The sequence below is a fragment of the Pteropus vampyrus genome, unplaced genomic scaffold (assembly GCF_000151845.1).
Source record: "Pteropus vampyrus isolate Shadow unplaced genomic scaffold, Pvam_2.0 Scaffold170, whole genome shotgun sequence".
Lineage (NCBI taxonomy): Eukaryota > Metazoa > Chordata > Mammalia > Chiroptera > Pteropodidae > Pteropus > Pteropus vampyrus.
In genome coordinates this window covers 2,148,942-2,176,840 of record NW_011888951.1, presented here as the reverse complement: position 1 = coordinate 2,176,840, position 27,899 = coordinate 2,148,942, and the positions used below count along the sequence as shown (strand labels likewise).

Sequence of the window (27,899 nt, the reverse complement as noted above, 5' to 3'; positions counted from 1 at the left end):
CGGCAACAGCAGCTCGTTCCCCCTGCCATTAAGCTGCCTCCCTCCACTCATCTAGGGGTGGGGAGGAGCTGCAGCCACCATGCCTCCCCTATCCCTGCGTGCTGCTTGAGCTCCCGGCCCCCACCCTCTCTCACCATATGCCTGTCTTTTACAGTTCTTTGGTGCGTGGTGCTCATTGAGTGGCTAATTAGCTAAATGAATTAAGTGACATCCATACGTGTAATTAGCAAATGGTTATAAGCTGCTATTCTCCTTGGGATGTCTAAAATTTCTAGGGGTCAGATGCTGTGGGGGTGCTTTAGGGAGTAAATAAAAATGAACTGTGCGAGAGCCCAGGAAGTGCCTGGGGGGCTCTGAGAGCTCAATGGCCTGGCTGCAGGTTGGCTGGGGGAGCAGGAAGAAGAGGAGGGGTGCTCATGAGCCTGGTAGGGGGAAACCCACTCCTAACATAATGAGTCAGGAGGCCTGGGTTCTGGTTGCATTCATGCAGGTTTTTGTGACCTTGGGTAAGTCCCCTCCCCTCTCCAGGACATGGTCTCTGTTTCTAAGTGGGGACCAGTTGGTCTCTCAGGACTCTCACAGCTCTGACATTCTTTTTTACCTTAAGCCAAACTTTCTAACAACAAACAGGGCTGTGCAAAGACGGGGTGATGTGCCCCACATCTTTGTTCCAGAGCACAGAGTTACTGTGTTCTCGTACACCTGTACAGTTTGGTACAAGCTGTCCTCTCTGCCCTAATGCCCTTGTCCACCATTTCTGCCTTTAAGGTTGTCCAGGGTGCAGGGTTTCTGAATGATGCACAGAGCTTTCTAAGTCAGGTCCAGATGTGGCTCATCTTAACCGGGAGAAGTGAACTGGAGAAACGAAGACATGGTTGCTGCTGCTCTCTCACCCTCAGCGTAAATGGTAGAACTGGAACACAGTGATTATAATAAACACTCTTATTCTGAAAGGTCAAGAATAGGAGGCACACAGCAGCAGACAGTGGCTCCTAGCAAATCTGAAATTCCATTAGGCAGACATTTTTCGGGCTCCCTTCCATGACAATGGAAAATATTCTTTAGGTAGGCCCAGATTCTACTCCCTGGAAATAGCTCCTTTATGCATCGTTCTCTGTGGCTTCAACAGGGCTCTGTAGGAGGTCCTTCCCTCTTCCATCCTCCTCCTTGGCCACATCTCAAAGGAATGTTGGGGAATTGGACATTGAGTCATTTTCTCAGCCAAGTTTCTGCCCATAGATGGCTAGGGACCCCAGGGCCATTTTATTGAACAGTTAGTTTCTTAGCTCAAGCTGGTAGTTCTTTAGAGACTGGAACTTTCTCGCAAACTTAGTTGACTCCTTATTGGTTTGTTTCTAGGCAATTCCATATGCCAGCGAGCCACAACCAAAGTTCTTTTCTAGATATATAATAGATTTGCTCTATTTCCTTGTTTTATTACTCCTATACTTCCTTGATTGATTGATTGATTACAGTTACATGTTATCTTTATTTAATAAAACTATTTTTTAAAATCTGTTTTAGTTATATTTGACATACAATATTATTTTAGTGTCAGGTGCACAACAGAGTGATTCGACATTTATATACCTTACATATCTCCTTGACTTAAATGTGGGTAGCTTGGACCAGCATGCTTTGCTGGGTGTGACGTTGTTTTCTTATTCTCTCTGAGCTCCAAGCTCACCCTTATATATTTTTGCCTGTGTTGACTGGAACTCAGTAAACCATCGTTTCCCAGGTGTCCTTGCCTATTAGGTTCTTCCAATGGGAGGGGCTGGCAGGAGATCGAAAGGTGGCAGAAGGGGAAGCAGGATTTCCTTCCCGATTTCAGCACCTACTAGCATCCCTCCAGTAGCAAAGAACAGCTATGGCTTCAACCTCCAGCTTCTTTGGGCATTCACAGCACCGGCCACATCATGTCTTCTCAGAAGTTTCAGTATCAGTCTACCACTCCTCTTAGTAGTGTGAAGACCAGTTCTCCAGAGGTCCCATCACCAGCTACTTGGTGTCCGCCTCAAATGTCCACACAGCAGCCATGTGGTACCCCCTCAGAAGTCTGAGTAGTAGCCAAGAGGGCTCCACATAAACTTAGGTCTGGTAACCACACCTCTTCCTTTTTACTCCCCAGTCATAAAGAGAGTAGCAGCTTTTGGCAATTACTAGTAGCTGATTACCTCAGCCCTAGGAGCAGTAGGTGCTTCCTATAGTCATTAACATCTGGGTTATATTGGCATCCTCTTTTTGTTCTTTCAGACTTCCAATGCCATGTAACAACAATTCCCTAAATTAAATCCCCTCTGTCTGAGACTCCTAGTACGGGCTCTGTCTTTCTAACGGGACCTGATACAGTGGGAGAGCCACATCTTTAGTTCCCTTTTCCTCAGTTGTTTTGTCCAATTGAAAGATTTACTCATGCCATACCCTTAACTAGACCTTTACTATGAGACAGCATAATGCATTTAGAGGTTTTAACAAGGGGGTGATGACAATACTTTTGTTTTCACTTAGCCTTTTTCACTCAAAATTCTTCTAGGTTTCATATGTTATACACTGGGATTGAGAAGCAATCCTGCAAGTCTCTGAATGTCTTGACTCTTCCTATTTCATTTTATTCTTACTTGCAAACTAGCCAATTCTTTTCTTAAGTCATTATCTTTCTTGGAGTACTTTGCTAAATACAGCCAACAGCATCCAGTACACACTACTAATATTCTATTTCCAACCTCTTTCATTGAGCTAAAAGTTTATTAGGTTCATGATCTGCCCTCCCACCTACTGCAGGACATAGTTTTACCAAATGTCTCACCCCTGCCTCCATTAACATTTTATTTGCTCCTCCCTGCATGAACATGACTCAATACCACATATTTTAAGTTTTGTCACAGCCACAGTGTACTTCTGGTACCAATTTCCATGTCGGTTGAGAGAGGTTAGGTTATGAAGAGGAAGCAAACACCTCCACAGTCTCAGAGGTTTAACACAACAAAGGTTTATTTCTCATTCATGCTAATGTGTCTGTCATGGGCCAGCCAGGGACTCTGCTCCATGTTCTCATTCCAGGACTGAGGCTGTTAGCACAGCCACCATATTGAATGTTCCCCATCACCATAAAGAGAAGAGATAAATCATGCACTGACTCTTAAAGCCTCCAATTAAAAGAAAACATACGACTTAGCTGAAGCAAGTCCCATGGCCCAACCTAACTATGCAGTAGTCAAGAACATGCAATTCTACCATACTTCTAGGTGGAGAACCAGAATATTTGCAAACAGCGATAAGGACCATAGATCTGTCCATAAATCTAAAGAGCGACCAGATCAAATTGGAATAGGAGGATGGAAGGATCTGAGGGAAAAAAAAGTGGATCTGATATGATAGAGCAGTGATAGAGATACCCAGAGAGGTGTACCTGTCCAGATATAACGGGTAAGGATAAAATAAGGAAAACAGTACAAGAAAAAACAAAAGTAATTTTAACTCCAGGAAAAGCAATAATAAATAATAATAAAGGAAATATAACAGTATCCAACTGGCTCTGATATAACTAATATTCCCCTAGCTGATAATAAGTAAAGACTGAATTAATATATATCAATCTATAGTCAAAGCTTTGAAGATATAATTATAGTTATAGAACAGAATTTAGTGTCAACAACCTTTACAATTTAAAAATTCAGACAGTGACTAGATAGTACTATTTAATGTTCAAACCATCTATGTACATTTCTTAGGTAAATAGAATCATTAAAATACAACTATATTTTAGAAAAGGCTTTTACAAAAAAAAGAAGAAATTGAAGATCAAGGAAATTAGGTGACATGATCAATTCAAGGCCATAGAGCTCATTAGTGGCAAAGCTGGATTCAAACATAGATTCTTTAACTTTCAGTCCAAGGTTTATTTCACATGCTCACACAAGCCATTTGACAGACATTTTTTGAGCACCTACTTTGGGACATGATGCCAGGTGCTAGGGCCTAGAAGAATAAGTCCTCACACTGTCCATAGGCTGAACATAGTCTAGTACAGAAGGGCAGACAGTTCAGCCAATCCTTATAATGCAACGTAGTTACATAATCATGTGATTATGTAAGATTTGAAAGCGTAAGGTATTTTAAACCCAATCAGTTGAGACTGCCGTCTCTTTCTACTCTGATTTCTCCTTCATAATAATACTTCTACTTGTATTGGGTGGTGGTGTGCTTTTGTGATGTGACTAAAGGAAAGTTGTTGGAAATGCATTTAGTCTGGGTTTAGTGGGATATATTTATGTTTCTTAATTATTTCTGCGTATAGTAAGATTATTGCTAGCTATGCTAGCAAAGGAATTAAATATTAATAAATGCTTAAGTAATAATAAATGCCCTCTCCCTAAGATCAAGAGCAAAGAGAAAATGTCAGGATCTTACTAACATTGTGCTGGAGTTTCTAGTCATGACAGTAAGGCAAGACAAAAAAATAAAAGGCATACAGTTTGGAAATGAAAAGGTAAAACTGTCTTAATTTGCAGACAACATGCTCATCTATGTAGAAAATTCTAAGGAATCTATAAAACACTACTAAAACTATGTGAGTTTAGTAAGTTTCAAGATATATGTTTAATGCACAAAAAAGCAATTTTATTTCTGCATACTAGCAATATTCTGATTGAAATGGAAAAATTTAAAGTATATTTATAATAGTATAAATATATTAATACTTAGTAATAAATTTGACAGAAGATGCACAAGACTTGTAGCTGAAAACTACGAAACATTGCAGAGAGAAGTTAGAGAAAACCTATACAGATGGCGAGAGATATCATGTTCACGGGTTGAAAAACTCAGTATTAATGTCAGTTCTTTCCAGATTGATAGATTCGACACAATCCCAATCAAAATCCAAGTGAGCTTTATTTTTTAATAGAAATTGACAAGCTGCTTCTAAAATTTAAATGGAAATGCAAAGGACTCAGGATAGCCAAAACAATTTTGAAAAAGAACAAAGTAGGACTCATGCTACTCATTTCAAAACTTATTATATGTTACAGTAGTCAGGAAAATGTAATATTGGCTTAAAGATATACAGATCAATAAGCCAGAGAGTTCAAAAATAGACCCACACACATATAGTTGATCGACTTTTGACAGAGGTGCTAAGGCAGTTCAGTAGAGAAAAGGAAAATCTTTTCAATAAATGCTGCTGGAACAACTAGATAGCCATATGTAAGAATTTAAACTTCTATCTGTACCTTGCACCAGATATAAAAATTAATTTGAAATAGATTACAGTCTAAATGTAAAAGCCAAAATTATAAACCTTCTATAGGAAGGTTTTGACTAGAAACCTCGTATAGTGGAATTGTGCAGTATTTGTCTTTTTAGGACTGGTTTATTTCACTTAGCATAATGTCCTTAAGGTTCAACCATGCTGTATGTAGCGTGTGTCAGAATTTTCTTCCTTTTTAAGGATAATATTTCATTGTATGTATATAGCACAATTTATCTATTTGTCAGTCATCAGACATTTGGGTTGCTTTCACCTTTTGCTTATCATGAATAATGCTGTCATGAACATGGGTGTACAAATATCTCTTGAAGAGCCTGCTTTCAGTTATTTTGGGTATACAAACAACAATTATAACTCAGTAATAAGACAAACAATCCAATTTCTAAAAAATGGAGAAAGATTTGAATAGGCATTTTACCGAAGAAGATACACAGATCATGGCAAATAAGTGTATAAAAGGGTGCTTAATAATATTAATGAATCGGAAAATAGAAATCAAACCCATAATGATATACCATTATGAATTTACTGAAATGCTAAGATTAAACTGACTAGCCATACCAAGTGCTGGTGAGGATGTGGAGGAACTGGAATTCTCATATACTACTGGTGGGAATGTGAAATGATAACATTTTGGAAAAGTTTTGGCAGCTTAAAAAATGTTAAACATACATCCATCATATGACAGGGCCATTCCACTCTTAGGAATTTATCTAAGAGAAATGAAAATTTATGTCCACGCATAGATTTGAATATGAATATTCATACCAGCTTTATTTGTATAATAGCCAGTAACTAGAAACAACCCAAAGTTTGTCAATAAGTGAATGAATAAGTACATTGTGGTATGTCCATAAGATGGCATTCTACTTAGCAATAAAAAGAAGCACATTATCTATTTGTGCAATAATATATATGAATTGCAAAATAATTATGCTGAGTGAATGAAGCCAGACCGAAAGCAACGCATACTGCATGATTTCAGTTATATAGAATTCTAGAAAATACAAAGTAATCTAGAGTGACAGAGGCAGATTATTGTTTGCCTGGGGATGTACGGGAGGGGGCAGTGTGGAGCAGAAGGGAGAGATTACAAAGGGCCATAAAGAGACTTCAGGGGTGGTGAATATGTTCATTACCTTGATTATGGTGATGTTTTCATGGATATGTCTATATATCTATACTACATCTAAAATATATGTAAAAACTCATCAAATTGTAGTCTTTAAATATGTGCAGTTTATTGTATGTAATGATAGCTCAATAAAGCTATAAAAGCAAAATGAAAGATTGATTAAATAAATTCCAATAGATTCATAAGAAGTGATACTATGTAGCAATGAAAATTATGAAAAGATATAATTGTTGAGAGGAAAAAATTAGATTGCGAAATAGCGTATTAGTATGGTCACCTTTTTTAAAAATAACCTGAATATCTCTAGGATTCACTGTTTGATTACAAATAGTGTCACATTAAAATTAAACCATGGTTTACGACAGCCCAGAGTCATCCTGCCAGTGTGGGGATTCCCCTGCCCTGAAAAGTCCACCTGCCCATATGTTTCTGGGAGTCCCCAAATGTGACTCACTGCACTTAGAAAGCAATCTCAGATGTCATTTGCTGTTGCTGACACCTGGGGCCTCTGTTGAGCTGAAGCACCTGCATTAATGCTGCTAGCAGAACCAAAGAGAGGCCTGTGTTACTGCCAAGGCTGTGGCCAAAAGGCCCCGTGCTTGGGGTGCCCATCATTCCAGCCCTGAGAGCTCATCCTTAGGGTGCTCCGAGAGCATGGCCTAGGCAACGTGACAAGGGGAAGTGCCCCATCTGGTTACACAGCCAGAGGTCGGCACTAGAGGGCTGCTTGGGCTCCAAGTGTGGACGAGCTCAGCATGGCAACTCTCTTCCTTCGGGCTGCCCTTTTCTCCGGAGAGGGGCCGGGGCAAGATGAGTTCAAGTGCCAGCCTCTGTGAGGTGTCTGGAATTACTGATCCCTTCATTCCCTGTTCTTGGTGTAGAATGCACTCCTGTTGACAAATTCCTCCTCCCCAGATAGGTTGTTTTTCAGGGACCACCTTCGTTCTCTGTCAGGTCCCTTCTAAGTTTACCAGACAAGCCGGTATCCTAAACCCAAACACTGATGGAGATGTTTCTAGGTGGCTCTTGCATGCCTATAATATGCTATGATTATAGCATATATTTCATATCATATCATATTATGTATCATAACACATATACATACACACGTTGGAGGGGGAGGAGGGGTGTCACCCCACGTTCAACATATCTACATCTTTCGGTTCTAGTCTAGCTGGAAGCACGGACCCCAAAATATCAACATTGATTTTCTCTGAGTGAAGAGATCATGGATGATACTCATTTTCTTTGTTCTTTTCAGAACAGGTCATTTAAAATTTTTTTCTATGGATACCCATAAAGGCAAGGACATTGTGTCTTGCTCAGAACCTCATCCCAGCACCCAGCAGCAGTGTTTGGCACTTGGTAGGTGCTCAATAAAAGTGTGAAGGAATAGCAGGTATTATTTTTTAAGACAATGAGATGCTGGTTTAGCAGTAACAAGGAGTGGCTTTTGCACCCTGGAGCCTGCCCCGCTCCACGTGGACACGCCAGGTTCAGCGCCTGCGTTTCCGCCTTTGTCGGGCGCCCAGGACTGACGCCTGCCTAGAGGGGCGGAGTGTCTGGCGCAAGTCCGGGTGCCCTGGCCCTTTGCGATCCGCAGGATCGGCAGCAGCGGGGCCGTCCCACCGTGGCGAGGGGAGGGGACGAGACCAGACTAGTCCAGGAACTCGTCGGGCCTCTCTCTCCTGTGCCTCTGCTTGGGCGGCTTCTTGCATCTCGCCTTCCTCCAGCCTCCTGCAGCCTCGGATGCCTGTTTCAGAGCCATACTCCGCTGACCCGTCTCCGCCGTTCCCAGCAGACTCCCCTGGCTTCAGCCCTGCAAGCTGTTGGGTCTAGAGTGTCCCGCCACTTGGGTAAGGGCCCGGCCGCCCGCTCCCTCCCCCACCTCCGGGCCTCAGAAGGGCCCCTTTCCCTGAGAGCCTCCTGCTGTCCAGGGCCCCTTTCCCTGCGGCCTCCTTCGCAGTCCCAGTCCTCACTCTAGCAGATCTGCCTCAACCCCACAGTGGGCCAGAAAGCATCTGTGATTTGGGCTGGGCTGGGCCTCCGGGCGTAAGACCCAGAGAGTCCAGAGGGTACAGCCACTGTCGACTCGCTTGGGCACACATTGGGGTGGAGTGGGGAGCACTAGCCCCTGTTGCGAGCAGCTTTCCTAAGAGCTTAATCCAGGCAGTCAGACTGGATCCAGACCTCAGCAGCTGGGCCAAGGAGGAGTCCAGCCCCCACGGGAGAAGGTGGTGAGAGAGGGGGAGGTGGGGCATGTGGAGCCCTCTGGGTAGGATGGAGTTCAGGGTTGGCTGGACAGTGTCTTGAATTTGGCCTCCATGACTTGTTGGCATTCCCTCCTCTCCATCCCCACCAGGCGGTCTTCTTTCCCATGGACCATTGAACTGGTTTCTCACTGCTCTCCTAGCTCAGCTTCTCCTTAAAGGGCTGCGATTCTGAAGGTGCCTGGCCTGGAAGTCATGTTTAGGTTGCCTCTACTTCCTGTCTTACTGGTATCACTACTCCCTTTATTTATTCCTCCCTCCTGTCTCCAACCCCATCTTTCCCATAACTTCCTTTATTCTGTCATGCCATGCCCAAGGGGCCCCCAGAAGGAACTGTGAGTCTTTAGCTTGGAGAACAGGAGAGGATTCTTGCATTCATTCATTCATTCATTCATTCATTCATTCAGATCATTCATTTATACTTTATTTACTTCTGTTCACTCATACGTTCCTTTATTCTTTCCCATCCAATTACTCACTCCTTTATTCTCTGGACACTGACTGAGCATCTACTATGATCAAGGTTCCGAGTGTTTGGTGGGAGGGGGTCAGGATACTCTGATGAATCATCACCATCTTGTTCAAGGTCAAGGAGAAATTAGCACAAACCAACCCAATTTAAGAGAAAAAGCAGCCTAAGAGAGAAATAAAGGGCTATGAAGAGCAATAAAGGACTGTGTGCGTGTGTTTGTGTGTGAGGACTGAGGGTGCAGAGGAGGAGGATGTAATTTCCACTTAGGAGGAACCTAGAAGACTTCCTAGAGGTGGTCTCATTTGAGCTGGACTTTGATGGGAGGCAGGGTTTGGATACTGAGTTATTTGAGGGCATCAGAGTGGAGGGAACAGCAGGAACAGAGGAAACCTCAGGTGTGTGAGGCAGCAGTGGAAGCTCTGTGCATGGCTTGAGAGGATTAGAAGAAGTAAGTGTGGACAGGGAGGCCAGGGCTCCCCTGGCCCGTGACATTGGCATCTTTGTTCTGGGTGACCCAGAGCCACAGTCATGGGGTGATAGCAAGACCCTCTGGCTATTAGAGCTCTCTAATTGTACAGGCAGCCTTAGATGGAATAAGCTCTTCAATCTTTGAAGTATGTAAGTGGACGCTGGGATACTAAGGGTGTGTGTGGAGAAGGGAGAGCTGTAGGTTCTGGCCCATGGACTGGTTCAGCTAGGACAGTGCTGAAAGTGGGAGCAAAGTGGATGATGTCAGAAGTCCCCTCCTCCCCAGAAAGTCTGTGGTCCTGTCTGGGAAGGCTAAAAGGCCCAGCAGTGGGAATTCCTGGGAGTTTGGTTATTTATTCACTCATTCATTTGGTTATTTCCTCCCTCCCTTCCTTCCTTCCCTATCACTTAGTCACTAAACCCTTGCTCCGCACAGATCCTGTGCTTAGGACTCAGATGACGCAGATGAGGTCCCTGGCCCTGTGAGACAGACCCATGACTGACAGTGACGACCCAGTATCACCGTGGAATATAGATGGATGTTATTTCATTGTGTTTTGTCACTGAGCTGGGATGTGGACCTGAAGAATTAACGCAGACGTTTGTCCTGCAGTCAGGAAGGCCCCATTGGTTGAGCCAGATGAAGGATGTAATGAGAGGAAAGAAATGTTTGTGGGAGAAAATACTCCAGATTGACAAAGCTTAAGAGGCAGGACGCAGATGCGGGCTGCCCCAGAGGCCTACTCAAGGACCAGGCCTTTGGTCTGAGGGCACCACAAGCTCATCCCATACCAGAAATGAACCTGCTGGATTCAGGAACCTCTAGAGAATTCCCTGGTCAGCATAAACTGTAAGCAGATTATATAGAATGGTGATTAAACTTGTGGACTTAGATCAGGTTCAAATCCTGGTGTTAACTCTTGTCAACTGGCTGACTTTGGACAAATGACTCCTTGCCTTTGTTTTTTCCTCTGTAGGAGAATCATAATCATAGTACCTTCCTCTTAGGGCAAGGCCCAAAGGTGGTAAGTATAAGAAGTGCTTGCACTGTAATGGGCATGTGAGAAGGGCTCTAATGACAGGGATATAATGGCAATAACAGTGATGATGATGATGATAGTAATATACTGTCAAGAGCTGCCTTTAAAATCTCTGGGCCTCATTCTTTCCAGCTGTAAAACTGAAGGGCTGACCTGGCTCTTCTCAAAGTATGGTCCCTGGGCCAGTAGCATCAGCATGTAAGAAGTATAAATTCTTGGGCTTGACTGAACCTTCACTGGAGGTGGGGCCCAGCAATCTGTATTTTAACAAGCCCTCTGGGTGATTCTGATGCAGGCTGAAGTTTGAGAACTGCTGACCTAGCTACCATTTATGACTTCTTCTGAGTCTGCCTTTCCAGGACTATGGTTCATCCAGGTGTGTTTCATGTTTCCCATATTTAAGGCCTTAGTCTGGGAGCTGGTGGGGTGTGGTCACAAAGAGGAGTAAGATGAGGTCTCAGCCCTCAGGGGGCTGAGAAAGGTGAGGCAAAGAGCGTGGAAATAGTCACTGGAGTAACATACTGAACAGGACGTCTAATGAGACATGAGTCAGTTCTGTAATAAAAAGCAGAGAAGAGAGAGACTGTTGTGGGCCAGAGGGGCTTCTGCAGAAGGATCTAGCTCTCTGTTGCTTGTTTCTGATAATAATATTAATTGAACCTTGCTGGATATCCTCTCATAAGTCTAACTAGAGCCTCTCTTATTTTATGTTTTGTTGTGGGGCGGGGTGGACAGTGCTCTAGACTTGAGGTCAGGAGTGATGATTCTAGACTACTTTCTCACTGTGACTTTAGGGGGCTCACTCTTCATTTCTGGGCCTTAATGTATCCATCAGTGAGAGGAAGGGACCAGACAGAGTCCAGTGAGTCTGAAACATTATGATTCTGGAGAGAGGCTGGGATTGGGCCCAGAAGCTCTCTAGTTTCTATTACTTCATCTGCCTAGTGAGGACCCTGAGATTGTCCTGGCCTCCTGCCTGAATCCAGTGAGATTGAGGATTGAGTGAGATGAGCTGTTCTCTTTCTGGGTTGGTTTCCTTACCAGTCCAGGGTGGTCTCATGACTCCTGTCCAGTTTACCTCACATGGCTTTTATCATGTTGGGCATGTTCTCATTCCCAGAGGCTTCTTGATGCCTAATCTCTGTTGCCTGGCATTAGAGATTCCCAGCTTTTTCCTGCAAGACGAGGCTCTTCACTGCCTGTGATGGCATCCTGTTCTGTTCCTGTTAGGCCTTTACTTCCACCTCTCTTCTCAGTCTATCTAAACCCATTCGGTACTCAGGCTAGCTCTAGCTACCTCCTTCAGGAAGCCTCCTGGCTTGCCCTAACCCTCAGTGCCATCCTTGGACCATCTTCTTTCTCATCCTTAGACCATCTTGCAGTCTTTAAGCTCATAGGGATGTCCTTGACCCTTAAAGCAAGGAGGAGGAAGCATGCCAAAAGTCACATAGCAAATTATGTGAAAGAACCAGGCCCAGACCCCAGGTGTCTTAGGCTCAGGGAGAGACAGTATTAGATGTGTGGTGAGTGAACTAGAGGCAATAAGGGGCCGAGGAAAGGTCAGAGGCCTCAGAATTGAGCTGACCTCTGTTCCAGTATGGCTCTGCACTCAATAGCTGTGCCACCTGGGACCTTCCCCAAGGGACCTCCTGGTGGTTTTGGAATGAGGACCAGTATGAGGCCTGACACACAGTTAGGTGCTGGGTTATTGTAAGGAGATCATTATTAGTCCTGATCCACGATCCGCATGTCCAATCCAGCTTGACTGCCTAGATTGCCACCCCCCTTCACTGCTTAACCACCAAGCACTTTATTTCATTGCTATGTCATAAGCAGTCCAACATGAGTGTCAAGGTGCCCTCATTAAGCCTCTTGCAGAAGTGAGAGGGAGAAGAGAAAATCCTGGTGGTCTCTCAGTGGGTAGTGGCTACAAAGAGGGTAGGGTAGATGCCCAGGAGCTGAGTCCTGTGAAGCCAATGGGGTGGGATTTGGCAGGTGCCACTTTTAGAAAAGTCATGCTGCCTATTTTGAGGCAGTGGAGGGTGTGCCCTATCCCTGGCCAGCAGCTGCTGGATGCCAGCAACCCGGAGCCATGGGGTTGGAGTGGGTGGCACTCTCAAGAGTGAAGAGTACTAGCAGGTGGGTCTGGTGTCTCTCTGGGACACTGCTGGCATATCTCTGGCCTCCTGCCACCTTCTGGCCTGATCGTTTATGGACGAATAGAAATCTGGTGCCCGTTTGCCAGTCTGTCTGGCCGGAGCCAGGGAACTGGAAACTCCCGGCCCCTGGGAGTGACCCCAGAGCCAAGAGACCCTTTGGGGAGGATGTCATGGGCTGGAAGTGGGGGTGACTATGTTTGGCCTTGGCTGGAAGCTAAGAGAGTATCTAGCTAGGTACCCAGTGGGTGGGCACAGTGCCCCCTGATGTGGCTGTGGCCCAGCTGGCAGCCTCTCTGCTTTCTCTCCACTGGTCAGGCACAGGAACCTGCTGTGTGGGGCTCTAGGAGAAGGGGGGCAGAGGGCCGTCTGAGTGGAGACTGTGACTGGGGCTCAGGAGGGGCGGGAGCTGGGGGGAGGAGCAGGAGGAGAGGCGGACAGGCTTCATATGGAGCTGGAAGCCTAGCTGTTGCTCAGGTGACCCACGTCTCTTTCTCGGACGGTGTTGTAATCCAGCGACCGGCTAGCAGGGTTTCAGCCACAATGATCCAGAATGTCGGAAATCACCTGCGAAGGGTATGGAGGGTGGGCTGGGGGTGGATTGGAGGCAAAGGGGGAGGCAAAGGGGGAGGCAAAGGGAAGGGAACTGGAAGCTGGAATCCTAAAAGAGAATTGAAGTTTCCATTTTAAGTCAAGTTCTACAGCTCCTCTCATATTCCACGGGCCATTTTCTAACTCTCTTTTGGATAGAGAAATTTCAGGACCCCTGGGCTGGTTTATTATAAGCAGCAATCCCCAAACAAGCCCTAGGGACCATTAGGTTCCAGAGGGTGGGCTATGTTGAGTGCCTTCATCTTCTGCAAGTTCTTTTCATCTGAAATTCTATTCCGGGAGGTCTGTGTGTGTTTCTGCCAGGGCGTCTGAACTCCGTGGCTGTGCAGTGTTTAACTTTCAGATTCAGGGCTCAAAGGCTATGGAGTTGATAGCCGTTACAGGGCTTGGGGTGTATGTGCAAGTGAGTGTGACAGGGTGAAGCCTGGCGTTCTTGGGGACTAAAACCTCTTTGGGAGAGCAAGTATAGGACCAAGTGAGCGTTGCTGGAAACCGGTCCTGCAAGGTGACCTTGCAGAGAACAATTCCCCAAAACCTGCAGGGACTTTGGAGCTGAGATTAAATACTGAGACACCAGACAGACCCAAGAGCTCAGCCAGCTTTTGATTTGGTGAACAGAGAAAGGTTCAAGACAGACTGGCAGAAGTGTGCTGGGAGTAGAGTGAGTGTCCTTTGAGGTTATTTTTGGAGAAAGACTTTTTAAAAGGGACAAATAAAGAAATCTCTTATTTATCTCCTCCCCCCATCTGTATGACTGCCATTTTATAGGAGATAACGATACCCTTTTATAGCACAAATCCATACACAGTGCTGACATGCTAGGTACCAGACCATACATATAACTCCTTCAGTTCTCTGTGAGGTAGATAGAGTTATCATCCCCATATCCCAAATGAAGAAACGGGCTCAGAGAGGTTGAGTTGCTGGCCCAGGATCACACTAGTAGGAAGTGGCAGAGCTGGGATTTGAACTCAGGCAATCTGGCTCCAGGGTTTTAGCTCACAGGGAACCTGAGGCTCATCCTGAGGAAAGCCCAGAGATTCTGACCCACACGTCCTGACTGGGAGCCCAGTTAGCATTCTGTTTCTTCTTGATGTCCCTCACTTCCTACTGAGTCTAGGAGTGGAGGTAGGTGTGGGGTGTGGAAGTTGGGCCCACAAGGTGACACCAGCGACCTCATGCTGGCTGAGAACACTCTGATCTGGATGGCCACCTTTGGACTGTTGCCCGGGTGACAGGTCACCTTGGACCTGAATTCCTCCTGAATTCTCTTAGTTCTCCGGGAATACAGGAGGGTTGCAGACTGTTTTCTGGGTTGTTACCAAAGCTATTTTTAATGAACAGCAAGCAATCCAAAAAACCCTACCAAACTCTCTTCACTGGGGACTAGAAAACCGGGAGCAGAAGGGAGGCCTCAGATAACCATAGGCCCTCATCAGTATCCTTCATTTCTGCAGGCACTGGGTGTTTCGGAGTCAGAATGTTCTGGCTTTTACCCACCACTGGGTACCCAGCAAACGCTGCACAGTGAGTGAGTGAGTGAGTGAGTGAATGAATGAACAAGGTGGTGAGTCTGCTGCCAAGCTGAGGTAGGGGGCTAGCAGAGCACTGAGTGCCTGTTCATTGGTGCTGGAAAGGTTCCCTGTCCAGTCTCTCTCAGTGGAAACCCCATCCAAGGGCCAGTCTACACTGGGCACTGAGTCCCACACTCCTGGGCTGGCAGGGTACCGCTGGCACTCTAGTGGGAGGCTGGGAGGCTGGGTATCTCTGCTCAGCCTGAATTCTAGCCTGGCTCAGCTCCCACTGGGGCCCAGGAACCTTGTTTACCCCAGAAATGAGGATGGGGCTGTTTGTGCCAGTTCCCCTGAGAAGCCCTGTGCCCGAGCAGTGCCGCCGACAGGGTGGTTAAAGGTTAGAAACAGCGCTGTTGTCTGTGCACATGCTCATGCGCCACAGACCTACACGCTGCTCCACACCCCTTGGGTGACCCGCTGCTTCACCCTGAACCTGTGGACAACTGGAGGTGCTCTTCCCTACCCAGCCCCACAGCCTCATTAGGGGTCTAGTTCAGAGTGTGGGGAGGTTGAGGGCACAACGTTTGGTCACCCTGGATTAGAATGTTATCTTTACCCCATTGCTCATTTGTAACCTTGGACTAGGTGCTCCCCCTCTCTGGCTGTCCCTGAGGTCCCCAACCAGCCTTAACATCCTAGGGGGCTGGACAGTTGTGAAGGGTTTGTGTATCACCTTGAGGTTGGTCCTGATGGTGAAAGGCAGGGGCCATCTGCCTTGAGGATCTCACTGTGTGGAGGTAGAAGGGAGGCCCGTAGACATAAAATGACGTGTATCCATCATATAGTAGGAATGCAAAAGCTACTGAATGAATGAATGACAATGGTAGCACAGAAGGGGGCTAAAGTGGTCCTAGAAGGCTTCCTGGAGGAAGAGGCGAGACTTGGCCATTTGGCTTTGGCCTATTTAAGAGCCACATTTGAACCCCAGTCTCAGCTGTGGGCAGACACCCGTAGTGCTTAGTCTCCTCTGGAGGCTCTTCTTTACCTTTCAAAACCTGGCTTAGCCATCATTTCCCCTTCAAGTCCCCATCCTGCCTGCCCCCAAATTAATGGTGTTTCCTCAGGATGTTGTCCTGACTTTAGTTGTTTCCTCCACAGGGATTAGCATGTGTCAGGTGCTGAATGCATTGTGATGAACCTAGGCTGGTGTATGGAGCTGACAGCTAATGACAGAGACACAGTGAAAAGGCGGTCAAAGAAATGCACAAGGAAAATCTGTGCTAAGTGCTGTAAGAGGAGTGAATGCGACATAAGAAGTGTTAGCTATATGCCAAGCATGCATATAAGTTATTCCTTATAACAACACTGAAGTAGATGATGGTATCGTGCCCGTATTTAAGATGAAACTGAGACAACTGAGACAGAGATGTTAAGTAACTTGCCCAAGGTCACACAGCTAGTGAGTGGAACCGCTGAGATTAAACTGAGGCTATCTGGAGAACAGAGAACTGTTAGAGAATAATGAGAGAGGTCAGGGGAGAGCTCTCTGAGCAGGTGACAACTGAGCAGAAACCTAGCAGCCGAGAAGGAGGCAGCTATGGAAGGAGCTGAGGGAAGAGCATTACAGGCAGAGGGAACAGCATTCATTTGCGGGCTCCGAGGTGAGGGGAGTTTGGTGCCTCTGAGCTGCTGAAGGGAGGCTAGTGTGGCTTGGAGTGGAGTGAGTGAGGGCAGAGCAGCTGAAAGGAGCTGAGACATGGCTGCCATGTGCTGCGGGCTGGGTGTGTGGGTCCTGTAGGCAAGGTTTGGGGTTTAGAATGTGGTATGTTGCATCGTCCTGCCGCTAGACTGCGTTCTCCTTGAGGACTCTCTGGCCCTCCAGGCTTGGTGCCAAGGTACGCAGTCCCTGCACGCTGAGCTCAGGAACCTAGGAAAACACATCATCATGGTTCCTCTCCTCTGGATGGCCAGAACCTTGAAGGTCCCAGCCACATTCCCATCTACCCAGAGCTCCCATAATAGGGAGGTGGACAATAGGATCAGGCCCCTGGTACAGATAAGGCATGGAGAAGCGAAATGATGTTCCTAGGCCTGTACAGCTGGCAAGGGACTCAGAACCTTTATCTATGGGTCTAGGACCCTTTTCAAGCCTCTGTCTTGACCAGGAAGGCATCTGGAGCCTCTGTGCCCCCAGAATATGGTCTTACTGTGTGTCACACTCAGACCCACCCCCTCCTAGTCTCCGTTGCCCATCGTCATATACTGACGATGCAGAGCCAGGGCTACCTGCCTCCCTCCACTTTGCACACACCAGCCTCAAGGAAGGCTGCCCTAGTGCCTTTTACCTGTACCTGGTCCAGGTGAGGCAGAACTGGCATCCCTGGAGCCTCCAGATGGCGCCTCACTGCTCTGCCCCACAGTGTAAGTGTCCAGGGAGCTGCCTTGCAGACACTAACTAACTTCACCCCTATAAGCCTCAGTTTCCTCATCTGTGAACTAGGCCTGTTCCTGTACAATGCTCTTGTTAGATCATTGGCAAGATGAAAGACTTAGGAGGAGGAACATAGGACTTGGCACATAATCGGCCATGGTGAATGTTGGTTCTTTTCTTTTCATCTCATCTGTACTTCAGTTTCCTCAATGGGTCAATGACAGGGTTGGCTGTCTGACGAGATGGTAAAAGACAGCTTCTGTTGGGTACTTGTTAAGTGTCAGGCATATTTAAACTTCCCAACAGCTCTGCCAGGCTACTGGTGTTCATCTGGCTTTATAGATAAGAAAACCAAGGCTCTGGCATTGACCTGCTTTGAACTAGTTAAAGAATTCCAAGTCTTGTCTTAGGGTACTAAGCTGCACCTGGGCAGGGGCCCTGGTGCTGTGGCTCTTCTCCTTGTCCTGGGCTGACCTGGCTGACCTGAGGAACTGACACTGCTGCCTTGTGCCTGCTCTGTCCTGTGGCTCCAGGGACAGATGGTGCTGGCAGCTGGGTCCTCTGCCAGCTCCCTGGCTGTGGGCCTGTGTGCTCCTGCCATTCCCCAGGAGCAGCTTCCTTTTGGCTAGGAGGTGGCATTAAGGCAGTGATGGAAAGGACCAGAGTCTGGTGCTTTGGGGACACAGGCATGAGTCATGCTAGACCTGTCCTCAGGTGCCCCAAGCTGATGAGGAGACAGAGAGAGGAACAAACTGATGATGACAGCAGTGTGGCCAGGCTGTGACAGAGAGAAGCCCAGAGGTAGCCCCTCGCAGTTTAAGGGCAGAGCAGGCTCCCTAGAAGAGGTGATGAGTTAGACGTGAAAGCTTTTCCAGGTCAGGAAGCATGGTCAGAGCCACTCGTGCATGAGATGTGGGAAAGAGCCTGTTCTACAAGGACTGGGGAGAGAATTTGTCAGTGACCCCTTGAGGGTAATATGTATGTCCTGTCCTGGGCTTCTTCAATAGTAATAATTTGACCTCAGCAAATCAGACATTAATTAATGTCAGTAGACATTAAATATTAAGCATCTCTTGATTGTGGTAATCATTTCACAATGTATATGTATATCAAAACATCACATCGTGCAACCTAAATATCTACAAGTTTTATTTGTCAATCATCTCTTAATAGAGTTGGAAAAGAAAATTATGTAGTGAGGCACTGAGACTCTACAGGTGCATGGGACTTGGCCCCTGTCCTCAAGGAGTTTAGTGTCTCCTCCTGTGTGTACCTACTTTACAATCTAGGAAGCACGTGTACCTGCTTTACCTGGTATGGTTGTCCAAAAGCCCAGAGAGTCAGCAGGCTGGCTGGCAGCACCTCCCCTGTGGCCCCTCACTTGGGATAAGATGCTCACTGCAGGTGGTGGTGCCAAACCCTAGGTCTCTCTACTCCTTGGCATCATCCTCTAGACAATGGGAGTGGCAGTTACAACAGGCTGTGATCTGCCCCAGGGGTGTGGCCAGTCAGGTATGGCCCAGCTCCCAGTCCTGGAAACTGGTCAGAGGTTGGAAGAGGAGTGGCCCTTGAGCCTTCCTAAAGCAGCCTGAGGTTTCCAGCACACTCCAGGGCTGAGCTGAACCAGGTGGGTCTCTACTTCCTTTTGATTCCTTAGGGAGGGTGTGGAAAGACCCTTCTCTGGGGATATGGTACCCAGGAGCTGAGGGAGGGATAGGTGGGTGGTCTGGAGTCAGAAGACTCTAGCTGGCTCTTATCTAGTTGGTAGCAGCTACCACTTTCCCAGCCTGTTTCCTCTTCTGTAACATGGGGACACAGGAGAAATAATGGTCCCTGTCACCTGAGTCTGCCTTGTGCCAAGCAGGTTAGCTCCATGCTGGCATTTATACAGAGAAGATGAATTTCAAGAGATTGAATGGCATGCCTACAGGCCTTAAGAGCAGTGGGGTATGTGGGAATGGGGGCCTAGAGAGAGGAAAGGGCCTGAGGGTTAAATGACTTTGAGGCAAGGAGAGGGACCCTCCCCTGAAGAGAGCGGGAAGGGGGCGAGAATAGCATTGTCCACGCCCCCCTTCCCCGCACCACTCCACTCCTTACCCTGAGGGCCTCCTGGGGCTCTGAGTTTACCTGGCCTCTACCCACCCTACTTTGCTTTTAAAGATAAAAGGAGAGCTTCCGGGCAGCCGGGCTAAGAGATGTGTCTCACTGAGCAAGCTGGTTCTCAGCTAGGCAGTCGAGAAGCTGAGAGAGACTTCTGAACCTGCTTGGCCCTGTGGATAGGCTGCTCTGGGATAATGACAGTGGGGGTGCTGAGATCCCCACAGCCCAGGTGGGATGAACTGGTCAGCTTTTCTTCCTGTCACCTGAAAGGCGGGAGTGATGAGAGGCAACCCATGGAGGGTCTTCAAAGTGCTAGAAGTCCTGAGGGCTGGTGACTGGATCTCTTTCAGGGCTGGTGTCCCCCCAGCACGACCCCTGCCAGGCTCTGGAGTCAGAGAACCGAAGACCAATCTCTCATCTGCCTTTTACTGGCCATATGTCCTTGGGTGGATCCTTCCATGTTCCCTGTCTGAGTTTCCTTTTCCTCAACCACAGAATGAGGACTCTTGCTTCAGAGTGGAGTTGAGAATTAAAGGACCCCAAAGGATGAGTGAGGCCTGGCACACAGAAAGTGCACAATAATTGACAGTCATCAATTTCTAAGAAAGGATCTTTGAGCTTTTGCAAGGGCAGTTCTTGGGCAGCCCTTGTGTTGTAGCAGCTTTCTGGCTCAGGAGGACCCCTTTCCTACGGGCTCTGTCCCATTAGCAGACAAATGAGCTCTAGTACCTCCTAGCATCCAGGCAAACTACACCTCTCCCCTGTCCCCAGGTCCCCTTCCAACTCCTCTCTCGTTTCTTTGCTCCCCTTTCCCACAAAAATCTCCGAAAGAGTATTATGTGGTCCCTGCTTTCACTTCTTTGTATCTCCTGCGTTCCCTAATCCCCCGTGACTGGACTCCTCTCTCTCTCTGCCCTCCCTCCCACTCCCTTACCTTGAATTCTCAGCACCCTGGATCTGCAGGTGCCTGTCCTTCTGGAGACCCACCCTTTCCTGGTTCTCCTCCCATATTGCCCAATGCTCCTTCTCAGTCCTCTGCAGGCCCCTCCTCCCACCCAACCTTTCAATAGCTGTCTTTGCTCTCGCCTTGGATGTCTGTTCTAGTTACTACACTGTGTGACAAACTACCCCCAAACTTAGTGGCTTAAAACAAGAACCATTTTATTACATCTTGAGATTTTGTGGGTCAGCAATTCGGGCAAGGCTTGGCTGGGTGACTCTTCTGCTCTCCGTGGCACTGATGGAGGTTACTTGGTAACATTCAGCTGGCAGATGGGCATGACAAGGGAGTCTGAGGTGGTGTCACTGGTATCTGGCCTGTTGGCATAGCCAGAAGGTTGGGCTAGCTGGGACTGTCATTCCCAGCACCCACATGGAGCTTGGAGCTTTTTCATACAATGGACTCAGGGTGATCAGACTTCTCACCTCACCTTGCAACTGGCTTCACCACAGCAAGAGTTCTAAGAGGCCTGGGTGGAAGCTGCCAGGCTTCTCATGATTGATCTAGCCTCAGAAGTCACCAGTTGAAATATCACTATGGGCGACTACCCAGACTCAAGGCTCCAGAGGGGATTAGACCTGACCTGTCGTAGAGAAGCAAAGAATTGGCAGCAATATTTGACTGATTGCAAGTGCTGTGGATCTTAAATGCCCATATGCCCTCATGTCTCCAGGTGCCGCCTCTTCTCCAGTGAGCTCTAACCTTGAACATTCATTTGCTTCCTTGACATCTCTCTTTAGTGTTTAATAGGATCTCAAAAATTCTTGATTCCACCCCCTCCTTATTTCTCCCTCGGTCTCTCCCAACTCAGTAAGCAGCACCATGTGGCATCCACCCGCCATTTGTCTAAAGCCCGAGTCCTCCCTGCACTGCCCCCGTACTCTTGCTGTCACAGGTGGAATCCATCAGCAAGTTGTGCTGGCTCCACCTCCCAGGTACTCCCTGGGGCTGTCACCTCTCTAGTCTCCAGTGTTACTAGCCCAGCCCAGGCTCCATCATCTCTCCTTGGACTGCAGTGGCCCACTGAGGAGTCTCCTTGCTTCTTCCCTCTCCCTGAAATCCATCCTCACACAACAGCAGAGTGATCTTAAAATGCCAGGTCAGGTCACCTACCTCCCCACTTACAGCCTCCAGTTCTTCCCATCACACTTGGAATAAAATCCAAACTCCACTGGGACCTACAAGGCCTTGGGTGACAAGGGCCCTGCCTTTTCCCTTGACTTCATGACCTACTGTGCTCCACTCCCTGAAAATGCTCCAGCCACCCTGGCCACCCTGCTGTTCCTCCGGCAGCCAAGCTTGTCCTCATCCCTCTTTGAAATCTTTGCACTTTTGTTTCTCTACCTGGAACCCTGTGCCCCCAGAGCCTTGAAAAATCACTCCTTCTTGTCATTCATTCAGATCTTGGCTGTGAAGTTTCTTTGATTACCCAACCTAAATTAGCCCTCCCTGTCCACCACCTTCTCTTTTTGTCACATCCGCTGTTTTTTTCTTGTAGCACTTTTCATTCCCTAAAATGATCTTGCTTTTTTGTTTGTTGACTGTCTATAAGAGAAGAGTCTGTGTCTTGTTCGATGCTATAGTCCCAGCACCTTGAAGAAATGAACAAGAGTTTTAAAAAGGATCGGTGTTGATCCCCAGCCAGAACTGGCTTCTTTCTAAACTTGTCCACCCCATCTGGTCTTGGTTTTATACATGACTACGACCTTTCCTGTCCTCTGACCCAGTTAGCCCTTAGATCTGCAGCCAGAGGCCCGTCACCTAGGCTACATGTTGCCCAGCCCCTCACTGTCCCTCTTAGGGCCTTGTCGTCCTGTGCCACTCCCTGTTCTCTCTGTTCCCCTTCATAGGTCTGGGCCTCATGCTGCCTGCCATGTACTAGCGGTGTCTCCTCCCCACCACTAAATCTTTCCTGCCTTAGACACATCCCCACCCCTCACCACAGCAGAAGACTTCAGTATCACAGGGTGCCCATTTGGTTACAGCAAGAGTTGTCACTGTTGAGCTGTGGACAGGTGAAATCATGCGGCTTGTTTTTTTCATAAACAACCATTAAGCTAGAGCTACCCCAGCATGTATATAACTTAAAGCAAAATGACTGCAACGGAAAAATATATATGCAGCCTAATACCATGAATCCTGTTTATTTTCATCTGCTTGGTTTTACGTTTGTTACGTTTCAGGTTGCCATCTATGACTTGGCATATCTTCATTCAAGCCATTTGATCAAATGTTGAACAGAGCAGACAAATGTCAGTCCACTGGTGACACCTCTCAGGTTCGATTTAACATGTTTACTGAGCACTTACAAAGTTCTGGATTTATGCAAATGAAAAATGTGCAAAATATGCCTATTCCCGCCCCAGTGATCTCTTTCCTTATGCTTGGAAGGCCTTGTTCCCAGTGATCTGGAGCTGGTTTCTAGTGATCGCCACCTTTTATTCCAAGAAGTCATTTCCTTCGTGAGGGGTCTTAAGCCTTTCTGTCACATCTACTTAAGGCCCAGCAGTCCCTGAGTCTGGTTAGACTGTATATGGACATCTGTGGGAGGCCTCTGTGGAGTTCCTCAGAATCCTTTCTGTTCAACATCTTGGTTCATGGCTGAAATGAAGCCCCGGTGCTAGACAGATTGTCCCCCACTGCTGCTGGGAGCTTCCCCAAAGCTCCGCTGTCTGTCTGAAGGTGGGCCTTCATCCTCAGCCTTGGCAAGGGCTCTGCGAGGGCTGCCTGGATGGTCATGATGGGTGTCTCTTATCCCCAGAGACCTGTGCAGGCCCTTCCTGGCTCTGATGATTTCCTGTGTCATTTATAATGCCTTGCTTTTTAACAACATGAAGAGCTGACACTTTTTGAGCACTTTAAAGGGTCTGATCCTATTCTAACTACCTTGCACATAGAATCTCATTGAATCCTCTCTATGATATTTTTATTCCCATTTTATAGATATGGAAAGTGAGGTTGAGAGTGGCTTAAGTAAATGGCTTATGGTTACCCAGGGAGATGGGCAGGGCTAGGATTCCAAGCGGATTTGTCTTCTGTTGCCCTCTTGCCAGCCCCTTGGGCCTTCCTGTTTTTTACCTTCTCTCTCTGTGCCCTGATCATCATTTCTTCAGCAAAGCTCTCCCGTGGGCTCAGATTCCTCTGAGACAGTGTAGGGCGCATAGGGGTGGAGGTGGGACTAGGACAGGTAACCTGCAGCCAGAGAGCTTGAGGCTGAGGGAAGGACCTGGAGTGTGTGTGGTAAGCACCCTGTGGAGAGCCATCCATCTACCTTGCTCTGCTCAGGTCAGCGGCCCTTGCCAGAGATGGGCTGGGCCAGCCCTGGGTCATACCCTTAAGCCTGGTGACTCCAGGCCTTAGAAGCAGCCCCTTGAGGGTGGGCATCTCCTCGTTAGGCCTCGTTCTAAGGCCTGGTCCACTCCTCACATAGGGTAAGGGAATGTGTTCACGGATATCACAATCCAGCTCTGCTTTGGAATGGTTTCTTGAACACTCTGTGGGAAAAAGTTGGCATGTTGTTCAAGGGAAAGCTGAATGTGGCGGGAAAGAAGACAAGGAGGACCGTAGACCTGGGCAGGCAGGAGAACTGGGGATGTCTGGGGCCTTGGGGATTGTGGGGGAGGTCAGCCCCAGGGTGCTGCCTGAAAGGCTGGGTCCCACAGGAAGGGAAGGGGTCTCACAGGAAGGGAAGGGGTCCCTCAGGAGGTGGAGTGCGGGGAAGATACCAACCCTCAACAGGAGGGGCCTGCAAGGACTGGAGAAGTGCTGGGCCTCCAGGGGGCCACCCTACGTGCTGCCAGCTTCCTGGGGCAGGAAGTCCCAGCTGCGGCCAGAACCCTGCGGGGCTGAGAGGAGCAGCTGAGGCCTGAGGAATGTGTACAGTCTGGGAAGGTGAGAGAGCCCCTTTCCTTTCCTGCTTCTCTTACTTCCCTTGAGAGAGAGAGAGAGAGAAAGAGAGAGAGAGAGCGAGAGAGAGCGAGAGAGAGAGAGAAATTTCCTTCTCTCTTTTACTTCCTCTGTTCCCTACCAGCCTCAGCCTCTATTATTTGACCACACGGTTTTTCTAATCTCCGTCTCTCTTTCCCCTCCCTCTGTTTCCCTTCTGTCTCTCTTTCTCTGTCTCTGTCACCTTTTTCTTCTCCTTTCCCTCTTCTCATTCTCTCCCTCTCCCATGCCCTCCTAAAGGGGACTTGTGATGCCTGTAGCTGTTGTTTCCAGCTCCAAGGTTAAACAGGGTTGTTGGCAGGGTGACAGGGCCTGACCTATCACCTGGCCACTTGTTGCCATGGTGACCCAGAGGCAGTGTCAGGCAGCTGCCTTGGCTGTCTGACAGGGAAGGCAGGAAGGACTCTGATGAAGAGAGAGGCTGAGCCTGTTCTTCACAGTTCCTGAAAGGCCCAGCTCACTACCCGGAGCTCCATCATGGGGGTGTTGCCTGTGAATGTGAGTTTCAGGCTGGGTGCTATCAGAGTAGCTCCCCTGAGGGCCACATATACTATCAGAGTGATTGGGGCCCATAAGATTTAGGTTTAAACTGCCTGTGTGCAGACCTCTCCTGTCTCTTTGTAGCATCTGCTGGAGGTAGGGGATGGGAGGTGGCAAACAGCCCCAAAAGAGGAAGCCACAAGGAGGCAGCTGGCAGCGCTACGGAGAAGGGTGGGGGGATGGGATTGAAGAATCTGATAGGAAGACCTGTTCTTCAGTGGCAGGGTCTGCATCAATAGGGAGTGAGCCCCCGGTCTCTGGGAGGTTTCCTGAGACCTGAGAATTTACGAACTACAGTGTTCAGCTCACAGTTTACAGTATTCTTCTGATGGTGGCCACCTGATAGGCTTCTGGGCCTTGAGCATCCAGTAGGACAGGTAGGAGGTACTGATAGCATCACTGTTTCCTGCAGAGGACTTGAGGGTGGGCAGGGAGGAGAACGTCCCTATACGGGTCCTGGCCCGGCATGTGTGGTGAGGACGGGCCTTGCCTGGCACAAATGCCTGAGTTGCAGCGGTGACCACCATGCCTATCAGGCAAGAGAGGCAGTTACAGCAAAGGAGCCGAACAGCCTCAGGCTTTGAGTTGCTGTGTGATTGTGTGTGTGTGCGCGCGCGTGTGTGCAAGTTACTTCCCCTTTTGGAGTCTCTTTTCTACAAAATGAGAATACTAACAACATTCATCTGTTAGTGCCGTGTGAAGATTGAACAAGATAATGCAAAGTAAGTGCTTAGCACAGTGCCTGGCACGTATTACATACTTAAGCGAGAGAGAGTGATCAGTCTCAGTCTCACCTGCACACCTACACTTTCAGTTTTATAGATGAGGAAGCTGGGGCCAGGGAGATCGAAACAAAACAAAACAAAAACAAAACAAAACTTGCTCTCATCCCTTCAGTCCTTAGTCGTGGGGCATATTGCTGGGACAGTACCCAAACAATACAAAGAAAAGGGAACGAGAGTGTTGGCTGCAGTTAATTTGAACCCCTGGCCGCACACAGCTAGTCCTTTGTTCTGCAGGCTCCACACACATGCTCACAGGTCCCCGCTGCCCTTCAGTGTAGCAGCACCTCCTAGGTCACCCCTTGTTCCATTGCTGCCTTCCCACCTAGACCCTGGCTCTGTGAGGAGCTTGTCCTCCTGGCCAGACCGCTGCAGTTTACAAAGCACTTTCCCTATGTCCCCTCCTTTGCGTCTCGGGACAGCTCTGCAAAGTACTTATTGATATCATCTTACAGGTGAGGATATGGGATGTGAGGGAGCTCTGTTGTTGCCGAACACATGAATAACTGGTGGAGGTGGAAGCAAGTTGCTTGCCGCCCTGCATTTCTGAGGGTAGGTCTGGGGTTCCCATGCAGCCTACCCCGCTCCAGAACCCACAGTCCCACGTTCCTCTCTTTCCACATTTCCACTTCCCCAAAGATGAGAAACGCAGGCTGCTGGGGCCTGTGGTGGTTTAGGAAAGACAAATCCCGGCCCAGCCCACTGCTCCACCCTCTCCAGCCTACTCACACGGATGCTTCCACGCTTGTGCACAGCATGTCACAGCCAGGTGCCTTCAGTTCTGGGATCTCTTTTAATCTTCACACTACTCTCGGATGAGATGGGGTGACCGTGTCTGTCACAGTTTCTCAATAACTCACCCAAGGTCTGCCTGACTCTAGGCCCTTTCACTTGAGACCTTGGACAGAGAGCCTCCCGTGTCTCAGTCTCCCCAGCCATACAAGCAGGTCGTTGTAATCGATCTGTGAAGTCCTCCTCATCTCATGGTGAAGGAAAGGGCTGCTACGTAGGTAGAGGCGGGAAACCTGTGCCTAAGCCCAGCTGTATGGTACAGAGTAGGGGAAGCTTGGACATGACTTGGGACTTTTCTGGGTTTAGGTCCCCTGTATACCTCACCAAGGATAACACCTCAGATATGTGCCTTTGGGTCAGATGGGTTAGGAATGAGAAAGCAGGAAATGTCCTCTCCACCAACTCTGGCCCCTGGCAGCCTTCTTTGTGGGAGTTCTCTTGATGACTCAGGCTGAGGATAGGTGTCAGATTTCAGACAAGGTTATTTTTATCCTGGAGTTGGAGGGAGGCAGGTGATGTTCGGGGCACTCTATTCTAGAATGAGGTGAAGGGGCAGGGTGGGAGCTGGGCCTCTACTGGGGAAGCTTGCTTGGCCTCATGGCCTGTATTCTTCCCGTGTACGTGGGGTGACATTGATGGGAATCAGAAACCCACTGAACGAGCTCATTCATTTGGTCTACAAACAGCCAGGCTCTGTGCTGGGTCCCGTAGAGAGAGAGGGCTCCTGCCTGGTGGATCTTCTGGTCTGGTGTCAGTCAAATACAACTTCAACTAAATGAACATTGTCGTTCATTACAGAGGGAAGGTACACAGTGCTTGGAGCATGAGAATGAGGGAAGAGATAATGAAACTGGGAGATGAGTAGGCATTGCAGAGATGAAGAGAAGAGGGAAGGGTACTCTAGGCAGAGTGAATGGCACAGGCAAAGGCCCTGTGGTGGGGGGCGGCATGATGAGTATGAGGAATTGAAAGAAGCCCATGAGGCTGGGGTCACATGATTTGAGCAAAACTGGAGGTTGGCAGTGGTCTGTGTGGGATCTTGGAGGACTTTTTAAAATAACTTTTTGTTATTATTTTATATTACTTTGAGGTATACAGTTCAATGGTTAGACATTTATATAATTTATGAAGTGATCCCCCAATTACTCTCGTACTCATCTGGCACTACACGCAACTATTACAATAATATTGTCTGTATTCCTTATGCTATACTCTAACTCCCCCTGACTGTTTCGAAACTACTAATTTGTACTTCTTCATCCCTTCACTTTTTTATCCAGTCCCACAACCCCCTTTCTCTCTGGCAATCACCAGTTTTGTTCTCTGTATCTGTGAGTCTGTTTTCATTTAGTTTGTTCATTTCTTTTGTT

At 47.9% G+C, this 27,899-nt stretch overlaps 1 protein-coding gene across 4 annotated transcripts in view; it reads left to right on the top strand.

Annotated features, from left to right (window-relative positions):
* The first annotated feature begins 7,987 nt into the window (after nucleotides 1-7,987).
* ACOT11 (acyl-CoA thioesterase 11) overlaps nucleotides 7,988-27,899 on the top strand; it is a 49,000-nt gene continuing 29,088 nt past the window's right edge. For 2 of the 4 annotated variants that reach the window (XR_002782848.1, XM_023536801.1), the window contains exons 1-2: nucleotides 7,988-8,263; nucleotides 22,654-22,748. Coding sequence is in view for 1 of the 4 variants with exons in the window: in XM_023536801.1 (XP_023392569.1) it covers nucleotides 22,701-22,748 (48 nt within the window). In the remaining 3 variants the exon portion in view is untranslated. Of the gene's footprint in view, nucleotides 8,264-22,653; nucleotides 22,749-24,225; nucleotides 24,362-27,899 lie in introns of those variants that run through there. The other 2 variants (XM_011370430.2, XM_023536802.1) reach the window with 2 other exon arrangements.